Source organism: Elgaria multicarinata, chromosome 1 (assembly GCF_023053635.1).
Source record: "Elgaria multicarinata webbii isolate HBS135686 ecotype San Diego chromosome 1, rElgMul1.1.pri, whole genome shotgun sequence".
Classification (NCBI taxonomy): domain Eukaryota; kingdom Metazoa; phylum Chordata; class Lepidosauria; order Squamata; family Anguidae; genus Elgaria; species Elgaria multicarinata.
The window spans coordinates 170363043-170378855 of NC_086171.1; the positions used below are offsets into that span (position 1 = coordinate 170363043).

At 42.7% G+C, this 15813-nt stretch overlaps 1 protein-coding gene across 2 annotated transcripts in view; it reads right to left on the reverse strand.

The window, feature by feature from the left end:
• The window catches only part of PLXNA2 (plexin A2), a 498241-nt gene that overhangs the window by 200236 nt on the left and 282192 nt on the right, over window positions 1-15813 (reverse strand). For both annotated transcript variants that reach the window (XM_063142969.1, XM_063142979.1), the window contains exon 5: window positions 156-256. In XM_063142969.1, the coding sequence (XP_062999039.1) occupies window positions 156-256 (101 nt within the window). The remainder of the gene's footprint in view (window positions 1-155; window positions 257-15813) is intronic.

A 15813-nucleotide genomic window follows, 5' to 3' on the forward strand; every position in this document is an offset into this window, starting at 1 on the left:
TGATATTTATCATGCAAAGCTAATAAATCCCTCTAGGAACAGAGGAATGTTAGGACTGTATTAATTAAGTAATAATGGTACCACATCTGGAATGAATTAAGAGGTGTTTGGGTTGGTCTTAAGTTAATGTAATCAGCAGTTAATGCTGAACTTACGTATGGTGCAGAGCACACCAGCCACAGTGAGGGTCTCCTGAGCTCAGACATTCTCTACAGGTTGTGTACTGCTCACAGGATTCAACAGGAACCTGGGACACCTAGAAAGAAGGGAATAAAGTAAATATTCAATGCATTTTCTCTCATTTTGTTTGCTCAGTAAATCAAGAAAGCAAGACATGCACAACTGAAGCTTCAGCAGTTAATGAGTGCACATATTTTAAATAAGATTCAAACATCCTTGGAAAGGTAAGTAAATATGTTTCCATTTCCCCCCTGCTTTCACTGTAATGATGGGGAAAGTAAAACAGAGAAAGGCAAAGCCAGTGTGGATGGAACACAGGTTAACCATGGTTATAAAATCAGGAACCAGCCTTGGGAATGCGTACTGCTTATTCCCTACACCTCCTCCCCTCCCTGGAGCAAATCCTCTCATGCTGCCACCTTAATTGTGGTTAAGAGTAAATTAACTAGGATTTCCCTTAATCCAATATCTGAAAACGAATTCAAAACATGGTTTCAGATCCCTGTTGGAAAGGAAACCTGATTCATTGATTGCTGCCTTTCTGAGTTGGCTTTCAAGACTGCAGGCTTCCCAAGGTAGCTTACAATATAAAATATTTCACCTTACACACAATTAAGGTGAGTGCTGTCATTTCCTTTAACCCCACAGATAATGCAGGAGAAGGAAATTTGCTCCATTGAGGGGACGGGTTGCCAAGAGGGACAATGTGTTTCTGAGGCCAGCTTCTAATTTGTTAACCCTGGTTAACAGGGAGCCAGTTTTACGTCTCCAATGGTCCAAAGTGACTTGTGGAACATCAGTTTAGCAAAAACAAAGATGTGAGTCCTTGGAACTCAATTCAGGTTCAGGTTCACCTATCCTGATGGAATCTTTTTTCAAGACACTAGCATCCTTTGGACAACATGCATAGACAACAAAGTACTGCTGAACTGATGGAAACACATGTCTTGGTATAATGAGGTCCTCCAAGGAACATTAGTTCTGGTTAGTTTTCGTACAGTATGTGTTGCCAGAGTTGGAGCAGGAAATGCTGCTCCACAATCCAAATCAAGGTCTATAATACCCAAACTGGCATTTTAGACCAAAAAAATCTCCACACATCTCTCTCTGGGAGCAAAAATACAAGTACTACTACACTTCAATAGCCAACAATATACTTTCTTTTTCATGACACTCAAAACCAGTTGTTAGTTTAGTTAAGTGACATACTGCTTTTCCACAGTGAAATGTGCCCAAAGCAGTTCACAATAAATAAAAACTGATCAAAATATAGCATATTTGGGGGGAAATATTTTACCAAACCAAACAACAAATTCAAATAAGGCAAAACAACAACAACTATTCAATATTACAACGAAACAATCTAGACTTAATACCCAAGTACAAAACAAAAGTAACATTAGCGAGGTAAAAACAAACAAAAAAGCCAGGCCAAGCCTAGTCTTAATGCACTCTGACAAACCCCAGCAGTCTGGCTAAGAAACAGTTCAGGATCTTGAGGTGGGGTTTTCTCACTAGGTGACATGGTTCACCACTGGTACCTCATCTGTCCTCCAAAGGAGCCTGGCAGCAATGAGAGGCAAATGATGGAGAGGGGGGAAATGATATCAAGTCCACATTCTGCCTCATATATTACTACATCAACATTCACATAGATTCATTTTATTTATTTTATTTACAACATTTATATAATATGTATTTCACTGGTTTTTTTTAAATTCATATTGTGGCAGCTGGCTCCAACCAATAAACTTACTACCTTATTTCTATACTGCTCTTATGGCCTGTCGGAGTGCAGCAAGATGAGATATAACAAGGTCTTGACTTTCTTAGCATCATCCTATCAGCTGAGCTGGCTATTTATTTATTTTTTTAAAAAAATTGGTTGGGTAGATGAAAGATTTGGAAGTTCAAAATTCCTCTCCCAATTCAGTAGTGAGGAGGGGTGCATTAGATGGCAGTGCAGATCCATACACCTGCATAAAAGTCCACTAATGGACTATAAAGTTGTCTGTCTTTTTGGCGCCAAGTCAAGACTTTTTCTCTTCTCCCAGGCATTTTAACAGCGTTTAACAACGTTAAGTTTGTTTTTAATGGACCCAGAATTGTTGTTTTTAAATGGATACTGTTGTTTTTATACTGTTTTTATGTTTTTTAAATTTTTGTATACTTTTAATGTTTACTATTTTTAATTGTCGTAAACCGCCCAGAGAGCTTCGGCTGTGGGGCGGTATATAAATGTAATTAAATAAATAAATAAATTTACACAATCTGTGAACAGGAGGGATTCTCAGTTGGGCAGACTATTGAGAATCCGAGCTGGGGAAATGCTGGAGACAGAACATTGTGCTAAAGAACATATTCCCTCCCAGACCCTTCCACTGGCTTTTCAGGTTGCATATGCAGTGAATGGGGAAAATATGCCTATTGCTATCTATGCGCCTATGAATACCTGGCATGTCAGTAGCCCTAACAGCAGGGTAGCTTCTGGGCAAGCAATAGAGCAAAAACTGTTACGTGGTATTTTGTTTATAAGCAGTGAGGAGTATCAGCAAGGAAGCTGGCAACTGCGAGAGAAGTTCAAACAAAGAGGTGACCCAACAGGATGGGAAGCTGGAGGTGAAGGCTGACCAGTCACATGCTGCAATAAATTAAATGTCCATTTGACAGGTGAGGGTTGCTGTATTTCTCTGAATAAACCGACAATAATCATAACGAGTCCTTTCAGTGGCAGCAACACAGGGATAGCTGTACATCAACCCATAAAGATGGTGCCACCTCACTGTCTGCTGGTACTTTGTGTAAGTGCGGAGAAGCCTAGCAGGGCCAGAGAACAGGGTACAGCCTGTGCTGACAGATGGCCCAGCAGTCCAAGCTGAGCACATCAAGGATCAATTCTTGGCTAAGGCAAGAGAAACCTGTCTGTTAATGCCTCAAGCGACACTTCTCCTGGCACAGCTCCGCATCAAAAAGCTGTTTCCCCCAAATGCCCAATCACATGAATTGCTGGGGACGTGAGTCTGACTGGAGATGGATGTGTATTCAACTTGCATTTTCAGGCAGGCCTTATTCCAGGCCGTGATGATAGCAAGATGAGGACTAGTAAGGTAACTTGCATTGAAGGACAGTGAAGAAGTGGGAATAGGGCAGAAAAGGGCAGCCAAAATGATCAGACGGCTGGAGCAAAACCCCCACAATGAAAGGTTACAACAGCTGTGGCTTTTTAGCGTAGAAAAAAAAGGCTGGGGAAGCCTTTATACAATTATTTCTGGTGTGGAGAAAGCGGATAGACGTTATTTCTCCCTCTCTTATAATATAAGAAACTGAGGTCATCCCATGGAGCTGAATGGTGGAAGATGCAGGGCAAACAAAAGGAAGTGCTTCTTCACACAGTGCATTGTTAAGCTATGGAGTTTGCTACCACAAGATGTAGTGATGGCCACCAGCTTGTATGGCTTTAAAAGAGGATTAGACACAGTCGTGAAGAACAAGTGTACCAGTAGCTGCCAGTCATGATGGCTAAGTACCACTTCCAGGATCAGAGGCAGTAGCCCTCTGAATAGCAGTTGCTGGGACACCATCCTACTTTTGGGCTTCCCATAGGCATCTAGTTGGCCACTGTGGGAAAATGGATGCCGGATTAAATAGACAGGCCTTTTGTGTGGTCCAGCAGGGTTCTTACTTATGTTTTCAGCAAACGTACGTGTGTGTGTGTGTGTTAAAACATGGTTTCCTGAGTGAATGCTGGTTTTTCCCCAAGACACAATGTCTAGATAGATTTCAGCTTTTACAGTTTTCTCAGGGGACTCAAAACTGGCAGATTCCAGGACACGAACCATGGTGTGAACCATGCACAGCAATGAGAAGAAGTCAACAATTATTGTATAAAAAGCTCACTGTATTGAAAATCCTCTGGAATATGGTCTTCCATCCTGTCATCTCTATGCTTTTCAGCTACCTTATTTCCATTACTGCAATCAAGTCACCCTTAAATCTGCCCCTTTAGTTGAACAGAAATTGGCCTGCTTCACTGGATTTGGGACTAAACTATTAAGTATACTTATGGAAGGCATTTGTCCTTGAATGTAATTTAGCAAGTTCTTTGAAATGTCTGAAGTTCACAGACAGGGGAAATGAAATTCTGGTGGGAAGAATGAATATGTTCTAGATACTTTAAAACAACAAGACCTCTTTTTTTGGGGGGGGGCACTTCTGGCACTGTATATACAACTATAATAAAGAAGAAAAAGGAGAGGAGACCGAGCAAAGTGAAAGGGAAAGGAGCCCCTGGGGATAAGATGAAAGTGAAGAGAAAACTAAGGTTTTATGTCTCTCCCATCTTCCCAAAAGCGTCATGCTCCAGTTGGTCTGAGAAGAAATTTCTGATTCCTGCTCTTGTTCACCTCTCCTACGCATAACCACAGTCTGCTGTATCCATTACACTCACCAATCAGCTCTCTTTTTGCCCTGCCATCCAAATGTAGTTCTTGTGCCCAGCTAAGTCAAGAAAAGAATTCTGGTCCTTGTGAGTGATGTCGGCAACTGGCTAAGAATTAAAACAACTGTCTGCATTGCATTTGCTCCGTCCGTCAAAACACTGCCCAGCTCCCAGCAGCTGGAGAGTCAAAAGCTGAAAGGAATCAGTGTGCCTTGGAACAAAGGGCACTTTCATGCTAAATACTGTTGATACAGTAAGAACTCAGTTCCTCTCTACATTTGAAACCAATAAGGCCCCCATTTTTCTTGTTTCCTGGGCCCTACTTAACAGATTTTTCCAGAGGGGGGAAAATGCATGTGTGTAAGTGAGTAAAATCAAAAGGGTATGAAGTTAGGTTCAGCTCAAGTCCCCTTGGAACAAATACGTCAATGTAGCTATCATAAGCATCTTGATCTTATTCCATAGTTAAATTAAGAGTGATGTTAAATCACTTGTAAAGTGAAACAATGCTCCTAGTTGTGCAAAATGAGATCTGGGAATCCAGGCCAGCTAAAGGCACCAGGTGGCAAATCAGAAATATAAGCAATATGGGCAATCCTGTACTTGAAGGCAGGTTCAAAGTCTCTGTTCTTTTCAGGCCTAACTACATGTTATGTTAATGACATGATTAGCAAGCTACGCATGGATTTCAAAAATCAAATACCAAGCATGGGAGCTCTTCTGTTGTCCTTAGGAACAGGATGCACAAAGAAAGGAGACTTAAAGCTTTCCTACTCAGCTATGATATAGGTGCAACTGGTGAGTTTCTTTCCTAATTTTACTTGCCGTGTGGAGGGGGAGGGATTTTCATCTTTATGGTGGCTGGGGAGGAAGACTCAAGCCTCCCCTCCCCATATGCTGTGTTCCAGGGGACAATGACCTTCCCCCCATGCCCATCATTTACTTTTGAAAAGCTCTTAGAATGCTTGCTAACCACATCATGAACATAATGTGTAGTTAGGTCCTTGGCTAGTCGAATACCCTTTGAGAATAACCAGGGATGATAGATATTATTTGCTCCCAAAAAAAGATTCCACAGGTGGCTGAAGTGTGAAACAAACAAACTTTACTTAACATGTTCAGTTCTTACCAGAACTGATCTCAAAAGAACTTACATCCTGGGGTTCAGTTAAGTGATCGTGTTCTGAGAATTGCTTCCTTCCATGCATGCATTCATAAGAACATAATAAGTGCCATGTTGGATCAGACCGAGGGTCCATCCAGTCCAGCACTCTGTTCACACAGTGGCCAACCAGCTGTCGACTAGGGACCAACAAAGCAGGACATGGTGCAACAACAGCACCCTCCCACCCATGTTCCCCAACAACTGGTGCACACAGGCGTAATGCCTTGGATACTGGAGGTAGCACATAACTGTCAAGGCTAGTAGCCATTGATAGCCTTCTCCATTTGGGTTCCTAGTAGGGTGACCATATTTGGAAAACCAAAAAAGAGGACACCTAGTGTGTGTGGGGGGAAGCAGCTTTGTGAGTCCTGCAGAAAGTATGTTATTCCCCCTGCCACCTTAAAGAACCCGATTGGAGTGGAGGAGGGGAAAGGATTTCATTCTGCACCACCACCATCCACTCCAATTGGGGCCTTTTCTATAATGTCCAGGAATGACCCACTTTCCCCTTTAAGACCTCAACTGGAGCTCGGGGTGGGGGAATGATGTGCCTCAAGAAAGCATGTCATTCCCTCCTGCTATGCTAATGGCAGCCTTAAAGGGGAAGGTGTGTCATTCCAGGACATTATTGAAAATTATAGAAAATCCCCCCTGACACCATGGAAAGAACAAAAACCAGGACAAATCCGGGGAAATCCTGACAGTTGGTCACCCTAGTTCCTAGTATAATTACACCTCTTTTTCTTTTTAAAAGGAACTATTGCTATCTATATCTAAGAATGTTTCATATCATTCTGCCTCTTGATATAATCACATGCATCTTGATATCCAAAAGTTTCTTTGAAGTCTCACTGAGACTTTCAGATACAGCTGATCCATTTGTTCTGTCCTGTGACTCCAGCTTGTCTATATTTGATGTAGGTATGTCTGCATTCTGAGTTGTTTCATCCATCACTAGCTCAAGATTTTTAATGCTCTGCAGGTTTCTTCTGTTCCTCCTGTAGACAGATGCATCGCCACTCTGAACCAATTATTATCTTGGGGTCATATGTTGCTCAGTCACTTTTGCAGTTTTCTACAGTCCATTTTGACAGATGGTAACTGGCTCTTTTTCGAATTTCATGAGGCCGCAGAGGTTCTTTTTGGGTTTTATTTCTGAAGGTTTAATGACTGCTACATGATTGTACCAAGTCTTATATTTAATCACATATGTCTGCTCAATAAATAGCTCCTCAAGCCATTCTTTTACATAGCTCCATTCCTAGATTAATGTTGTGTATGCTATTTAGTTTTTCATACCTTAAGTCTTGTGGCCCTCTAATTCTCTCATGTTTAAAAATAAGGTCACTGTGTATACAATTCCAGTCTACAGTTTCAATGAACAGGGATATCTTCTTATTCTAGCCAGACAGCCATGTTGGCTGGGAATGATGGGGGTTCTAGTCCAGCACATTTGGAGGACACAAACTAGGAGAAAGTTGCTATGTACTAATAGTGAAATCATTTTCCAAGTGATGTCCTTGGCAGGATCTACACTACTGCTTTATAATGGTTTATAACAGTAGTGACAATTGTTGGGGCCCAGGACACATTCCATATACTGTTTCCAAACTGCTTTCAAAGTGTTATATCCTGCTTGGTGTAGATCTGTCCCTTATATAGCTAATACAAAATAACCCATGCACATGAAGGAGAATGCTGGAATCTCAAGGTTTGCAGAAGTACACACACACACCCAAATTGATGGTGGTGGTGGTGGGACTCTTAAGGGAAGGATCCAAAAACAGCACAGTGAGGACTGAACATGTTCATTGGCCACTGGATGCATAGTGCCTGCAGGTGGAGGGACAGAAAACTCAGGAGAAGAGGAACTAGAATAGAATCTCCAGGAAGTGGGCATGGCTGGCTGATGGTCTGGCTGGAACATTGAACAGGGGCACTCTATGTTGCAACGTTCTATTGCAGGCCCCACATGTGTGTTTTTTTTAAAAAAGATGTGATGTTTGAAACTTATTTGGAGCACAATCCTATGAATGTTTAGACAGGAATAAGTGCTACAACTCCCAGCATTCCCTGGGCAACCAAGCTGGCTGGGGAATGCTGGCAGTTGTAGGATTTATTTCTGTCTAAACATACATAGAATTGTGTCTTTTGTTTTTGTTTTTGAGACTGACAAATAGGACATTATCAGGCATATATCAACACCAGCTTTTTCAAATGACTCTTTCTCCATGTTCCATATTTTCCTGGCTAAAAACAACTCTTTACCTGGTCTATATATCACTTATACTTGATCTTCTTGTAATATGAGTGCCTAGCAATTGCTAGAAATCTTTGTAGCTCAGCCTCATTCCTTGAAGTGTGCATTTAAACAATAGCCCCTATTTTCATCCAGCTTTAAACCTTCATGGAAGCAGTATAAAACTTTTGTCATGGCAAACGTACATTTTCCTTTATTCAATTTCATGTTCTCTATCTATAATTATCTAGAACTGGTCTTTCCCTTCACAGGGTTATCATCTCTATAAAATCTGACACCATCAACCCATAAATAGTAATCGTGCAACTCTCTTTCAGCCAAAAGTATAGATCTATACAATGTATAGATTCTGAAAAATTTGCCGTACAGGTGAATTTGCTAAAATACAGTATTGGCATCAGAGTACAAGTAGTTCTGCAGCCTCTTGTTAACTGACTGATGATTTTGATTACATAAAGCAACTGAACATGTTCTCTTAGAACTGCTTTGTTCTTATCTCCCAGGTCCAAATATATTCTTATCTGGTCTTTGCTAGTCTTGCCCACAAATCAACTGTTGGATTGACCCACTTTATAGGTTCTTCTACTCTATTTACTATTTCCATTCGATTCATTTCCTTTTGAACTTTATCCCTTATAGCAACTTGAATCTTCTGAGATGCTTGAATTACAAGTGGTACCTGTGGATATATATTTTATGGAGTATTGCTCTAATAAGCAACTGAGGTCTCGAAATGCATTCTTTGTTATCTGTATCATCATTTCCTTGATCTTCTGACTCTCCTTTTATTAAATTAACTCTTTATAACAAATTTAAATTAGTCATGCTCCTTTGACCAAGTACAGCATATGCATGAAAATCTGCAACTGGAGTCGCAACTGAGTTGTCTTGTCTTTATACCTGCAGATCATATTGCATTTGCCATACCTTCGGCGCATCATCAGTCGAGCGCTTTATCACATGCTCGTTACTGGCCACTCATGGTTTTTTGTGGGTCCTTTTGACAATGCTGTCAGCCTCCCATGCATCTCCCACGCCTTCTGGTCTTTTTTCCATAACAAAATAAGACCCAGAAAATCCAATTTTTTAAAAAATGAAACTTGCCACCATTTCCTGCTACATGCAGGACAAGCAGCATGATAAAAATGCCCACTGAATGGACTACATAGTCGTTGCTGCTTCTTTCTTCCCCATGTGAAGGAAGAGGAAGCTGCTTGTGCCTACTGTGGGACAGCAGCAGGAAGCCAAAGTGACAGTAGGGGAACGTGATTTTTTTCCCCTCCGTCTGATGGGAGTCATTTCCTACAGTATGTTACAAAGGTGGTATTTGAATGTTTAAGGTTGCAAACCTATGCATGCGTACACAGAAAAAAGTGCTACAACTCCCAGCATGGTTGGTGGCGAAATGTTGGGAGTTGTTGCACTTTCTTTCTATATAAACATGCATAGGATTGTGTCCTAAGTTATTCAGTTAGCATGCTTTATATATATTTTTAGGCTATGTCTTTGTTTTAAAATGCATCACTGTTATTAATTAGAAGATCCATTCATCTACCAGAGCTGAAAAATTCAGCATACCATTGGATTTCCATCTTATTCTGCCTATGTAAATATAACACATTTTGGAAAAATATCTAAATTTGCCACATTTTCTGAATTTTTGCCATATGCTGACTAAGACTTTATGAGACAGCGAATTACACGGTTATAGCAAGCCTTTGCCAGTTCTGCATACCTCTCTGGCATACTTTCTGAGTTAGAGCTTGCTTTGCCCCAAGGCTGGCTGCATTCTACCTTTGTAAAAGTACTTAGGCATCAATTTGTTTTTCTGCTGCTTTCATTGTTTGTTTGTAGTATTTCTATGCTGCCCTTCAATCATATTTCCAAAGTGGCTTATGATGCAAAACAATAATACAAATAAACAAAAAAGCCACAAAATCACAGAAGCAGCATAAAGCAGTCAGCAGGATTCAAATTGTATAAAAAAATCTTAGGAAAATAAAAATGTCTTTGCTTGATATCAAAAGAACAATAAGCTAGGTGGGAGATGTCTCTCTCAAGAGAGTGTTCATCCTCTGAAAAGAATCCCTTTCTGGTAGCCACCTCTCAGACGCCAGGGGTACTTGCAGGAGACCTTCTACTGAGAACCTTACTGTATGGGTGGGTACCTGCATAATACTTCAAGTACCCTGAACCTACAATACCTCAACTTTCATAGAATCATAGAAAAGTAGAGTTAGAAGGGGCCTATAAGGTTATCGAGTCCAACCCCCTGCCCAATGCCAGAATCTACATTAAAGCATACCTGAGAGATGGCTGTCCAGCTGAATCTTGAATGCATCTAGTAGCAGGGGGAGGGGGGAGCCCACAACCACCTTAGGTAATTGGTTCCATTATCATACTGCTCTAACAGTCAGGAAGTTGTTCCTGATGTCCAGCTGAAATCTGGATTCTTGTAACTTCAGCACATTATTCCATGTCCCACCCCCTGGAATGATCAAGATGAGATCTTAGCCCTACTCTGTGTGACTATCTTTCCAATACTTGAAGAGTGCTATCATGTCTCCCTTCAGTCTTCTCTTCTCAAGGCTAAACATGACCAGTTCTTTCAGTTGCTTCTCTTAGGGATTTGATTCCAGACCCCTGATCATCCTTGTTGCCCTCTTCTGAACACCCTCCAGCTTGTCTGCATCCTTCTTGAAGTGTGGTGCCCAATATTCAAGATGCGGCCTATCCAATGCTGAATAGAGGGAGACCAGTACCTCACACGATTTGGAAGCTATCTTGGTCAGCACTTTGAAATGGCACCTGAAACAGGATGGGAGCAAGTGTAGTTGCCATAGCACAGATATAATATAAAAATAATGCTCAGTCCCATTGAGCAATTAGCAGCTGTCTTCTGCATTAACTGCAGTTTTCAGATAGTCTTCAAAGGCAACTCCATATATAGTGCATTACAATAGCCTAAAGTGGAGGTTATCAGTTCCCAGTTAACCGAGACTAAACTATCTCTATGCAGGTGGAGTTGCAGTTGACACATTAGCCTAAGCTGGTAAAACACACTCTGTACTAAAATACCAACTTCTACATCAAGTGATGAAGACAGGTCAAAGAACACTTCCAAGCTGCAAACCTGTTCCTTCTGGAACAGTGCAATCCCATCTAGCACATGATCACTTCCTTGGGCAGCAGAACCACCTATCCACAGTACATGTGTCTTGTCTGTATTGAGCTTCAATTTATTGTCCCTCATCCAGTCCATTCCTATGGCAAGACATGGATTTAGTTTTGTATCCACTTCCTCGGCTCTGTCTTTGTCAACTACATGTTCAAGGTTTGCACCAATTTATCTCAGTGCCCTGGATCTCGGTCTGTTTATGCCACCCATGACGAAAGCTTTGAGAAGTGATTCACACAGCTCCCACATTTGTGAGTTTGTGCTACTACTTTATACCAGTAGCACAAAGGCTCATGTTTTCATCTTCACTCTAGCAAAGAAATATTGCTTTTCACCCATTTCTTCGGGTGCACAGTATGCTTCAAATTTATGAAACAAAATTTGATCTGTTTTCCCTCCTCCTGCACTTGCCTTCTTCCCTAAAAAGTCACTCTATTTCAAGCACCTATTTCTGTACCAACTCCCGTGCTCTCTGGAGAACTCCTTTCTTTTCCTTTAGCATGTAGTAAGAAGGCAGCCAGAATAAGTAACATACATGTTAAGTACAATTCAAGTAACACATCATTGCAGAAGTTGGAGCATGATCAGAAAGAGCCAGGGTCAACAATAGGGCACTTAGTCCAAGGGCAATGAGGACAGAAACTAAACCTGTAATCCCACACCCATAATGTGTGGTATAATGGCTAGAGTGTTGGACTGGGAGTCAGGAGATCTGGGTTCTGGTCCCCACTTGGCCATGGAAGCTCACTGCTGACTTTGGGCCAGTCTCAGACTCTCAGCCCAACCTACCTCATGGGATAAATGGAGAGGAGGGCTATATACATTGCCTTTGGTTTTTTGGAAGAAAAAAAGGCAGTATAAATGTAAATAAATAAATAAATAAATAAAATTTGCTTAACATCCACTTAACCACTTTTCTTTATGGACCACAATTTTGCAATAGAAATTGCAGGTGCAGGGCCCCAATCCATATGGGGAGGAGGGTGAGAGTTGGCTTACTCTGGAGTAAAAATGAAAAGGAAAAAAACCAGACATAGCTGAGTCTTTGTTGCGGCCCTTACTAGGGAGTAAGCTCCATCGAACACAGTGCATAGGCTTGAGCTGCAAGAGAGGCAAGATGAAAAACCCCAAAGGAATGAACAAGGCAAATCAAGTAGGTTTGTGGAAAACTATAGGAACTTCTGCTGGTGGTGACCTACAGTTCAGCCAGACAGAAGAGCTGGGCAAAGATGACTGTATGGAGCCATTCCAGCCTTCTTCAATATGGTGTTAGGTGTGTGTTGAACTACAGCTCCCAGTATTCCATGCTGGCTGTGGGATGCTGAAAGTTGTAACTCAACACATCTGGAGATCCCTAGGTTGGGGAGCTAGCTTGGAATAACAAAAGCCCATGAAAAACTGGGGATGTTCTTACTAGGGGTGTGCACGGACCCCCCGCTCCGCTTCACTTGCAGATCCGCCATTTTCCGGATCGGGCCGCTCCGCCCCGCCCCCGCTCCGCCCACTTCCGCTCCGCTCCGCCCGGAGCTCCGGATCCGGATCCGGAGCTCCGTTTCCCCCCCCATAGGCTTGCATTGAAAGCTAAAAAATTATACAACTTTTTTTCTGTTCAAGTTAGAAACCTCATGTTTGGCACCATGACACCTCATGGGGATATACACACGCACGCCAAGTTTCAAAGCAATCCCATCATCCCCTGATTTTTGGGGAATTTTTGAAAATCGGGCACCCCACACACAACATCCCTGCGAGGTGGGCAGGGGAGGAGGGAGGGAAGGCAGGCAGGCATGCAGCTGGCATTTCTGGGGGCATAAGGAAGTGAGCCAAGGATAAGCCAGTAATGCATATAAAATGGAATAAATCAATCAATAAACAAAGGAGGGGTGGTATTAAAAGCAGCATTGTTGCTCAATAAACAGCAAGAAGAATTTTTTAAAAAAGGCTATATCTGTCTTTTACCAGCAATAGGGGGACGTGCCCGGGGGAGGGGGAAGTAGCTGCCAGTTCAAGACACTGACAGCCACCAACAGCTCTGAGAAGAAGTAAAACGCTCACTTCGACTCATAACAGGCATTGCTCCACCACTGAAAAGTGACCATTCACTTCAACTCATGATAGGCATTGCTCCACCGTTTTACTCTCTTTGGAAGGCTCTAATGGCCTTCCAGTGCAGGAGAGAGTGGGGGCACGTCCACGATGAGATGCCCTAGGGGAGCTCATCCCCTTGCACCACATCGATTCAGTTGTTCACCAAGGTTAGGGTGGGGAGCAGTGCTGTGTTTCTATCTCTTATTCTTGGCTTAGTATATGATTTCAGGTTGTGTTTGTGCATTTGGTGGGGCTACTGTGTTAAAAAACACGGGGAAAAGCCCGTTCAGATGAAGAAAGAGAAGTTTCCCAGAATCCCAAGTTACCTGTTTTGCCTATGCCCTCCTCCAACTTTGGGATCATCATGACCGGGAGCTGACTCTGCCCCTCAGCCCTTTGAAAAAGGTATTTTTCCCGCCGATTTTTTAAAAACTTCTAGCCCGCGACCCGTACGATGCAGAAAGTTGAGAGTGGTCTCAAAATGACCCCCATCCACGACTCTCTGTGCACAAGAATTTTCAGAATGATAGCTTAAACCCCCCCCCAGTTATCCCCGATTCTTTCCCTCAATGCAATCCTATGGGCGAAACGCCGTTTGAGCCGCGCGGTTGACCCGATTTTCACAAAAATATAGCCCGCGACCCGTACGATGCAGAAAGTTGAGAGTGGTCTCAAAATGACCCCCATCCACGACTCTCTGTGCACAAGAATTTTCAGAATGATAGCTTAAACCCCCCCCAGTTATCCCCAATTCTTTCCCTCAATGCAATCCTATGGGCGAAAAGCCGAAAACGCCGTTTGAGCCGCGCGGTTGACCCGATTTTCACAAAAATATAGCACGCGACCCAGACAACGCAGAGAGGTGAGAGTGGTCTCAAAATGACCCCCATCCACGACTCTCTGTGCACAAGAATTTTCAGAATGATAGCTTCAAAAACAACGTAGTTATGCGCGATTATTTGCCGCAATGCAATCCTATGGCGAAATGTTTTCAAGATGGCGACCGGAGCGCTCCGCCTGAACTAGGAGCTCCGAAAAATGGGCGCTTCTCTTCGCCTTGCTTCTAGGGGGTCCGCGGTCCGCTCCTACTCCGCCTCTGGGTAAGGCGGAGCAGGCCAATCCGCTACTGCTTCTACGCTCCTAATCGGAGTGGAGCACATCCCTAGTTCTTACAAAGTTCTGTGATGTAAAAAAGTATTTTTAAACAAGAAAAATCCAGTATAATGCTTTAGGCTGGGAGAGGCACATTGCTGTGTCAGATATTATATTTTCCTGTCATTCCAAATGACAGGATGTATATCTGGTTGAGAGCCTAAAAGTGCCTGTGTTTGCCCATGTGTGTCCTCAGCATTCCAGTTAGATGGGTCTGTTAATGAGCCCTTGGCCAAATAATTTATCAAACTGTGTTAAAGTCTATCTTATGAGTACAGGTCCATGATCTCAAATGGAGCATTCAGCTAAAAATTTAGTTAGTGCAATGAACAACCCTTCTAATCTTTCAAACACACCAAAATTGATGCGGTTTCTGCCAAAAGAGACACACAGACACATGGGTGTGTGTGGATGTGTTATTCCCAACCCAATTTACTATATGTTGTTTTGTGCATTGTGTATATTCCATACAAAGCCTCTAGTGGGCTTCTGCTGGTTACAAACAATTTCTCTCACCCCCCCCCCCTTTTCCCTTAGGAAATCTGACTACCATGTGTGAAAGGAATGTTGCATTGGCCCAAGCACTTCAGAATCAGGTGGGCTGGTGAAAGAGGTGGGATTTAGGCTCTGAGGTTTCTGAAGGAATGGAAATCAACCAGAAACAAAGAACTTAATCCCATCTCCAATCTGGAATCTGCTCCTGTCCCTTCTAAGCAAGAGCTCTCGGACTGGACACCTGTTTTTGCAAACATCCCCTCTCTGAAAACGAACATGCAGACTGCAAAGGAAACAACTGAAACGGAGCACGCGGGAGGGCTGTTTGTGGAAAACGCACCTGTCCTGCTTAAAATCTGCTGCCCTAAGACTCAGAAACGGTGGCATACCTTGTGAAGGCAGAACAAAGAGGAGATCCGTGATTCAAACCACCCTCCCTTTTCTCTGGAGTCGTCACCCCCAGAGCTGTTCAATCTCAGTGACGGAATTCCTGTCACTCGGCAAGATTGTGCTCACTGACATCCTATGGTGTTTTAATTAAGGTAATTGTCACGGGACACTATGCAAGATGTGCATTTTCCTTTCTTCACAGAGCAGGAAAGCGAGTGTCTGAGCCCGTCACATGAAACGCCTGCCAGAGGCCACTGGGGGCTTTATAACCCTGGCTTTTTTACACGATGAAACACTTTGCAGTCCTGTCACGCCTTTCATCAAGGATCTCAAAGCACAATAAATTAGATCTTGCAGTCCTTGCCGGGAGAACGCTAGGCTCACAGCACTGCTGGACAAAGCCACCTGACGTGAGAGGTTATATAGGCAGGATAGGGTAGGACGAGCTATCCCGGGGAGGTATGTAG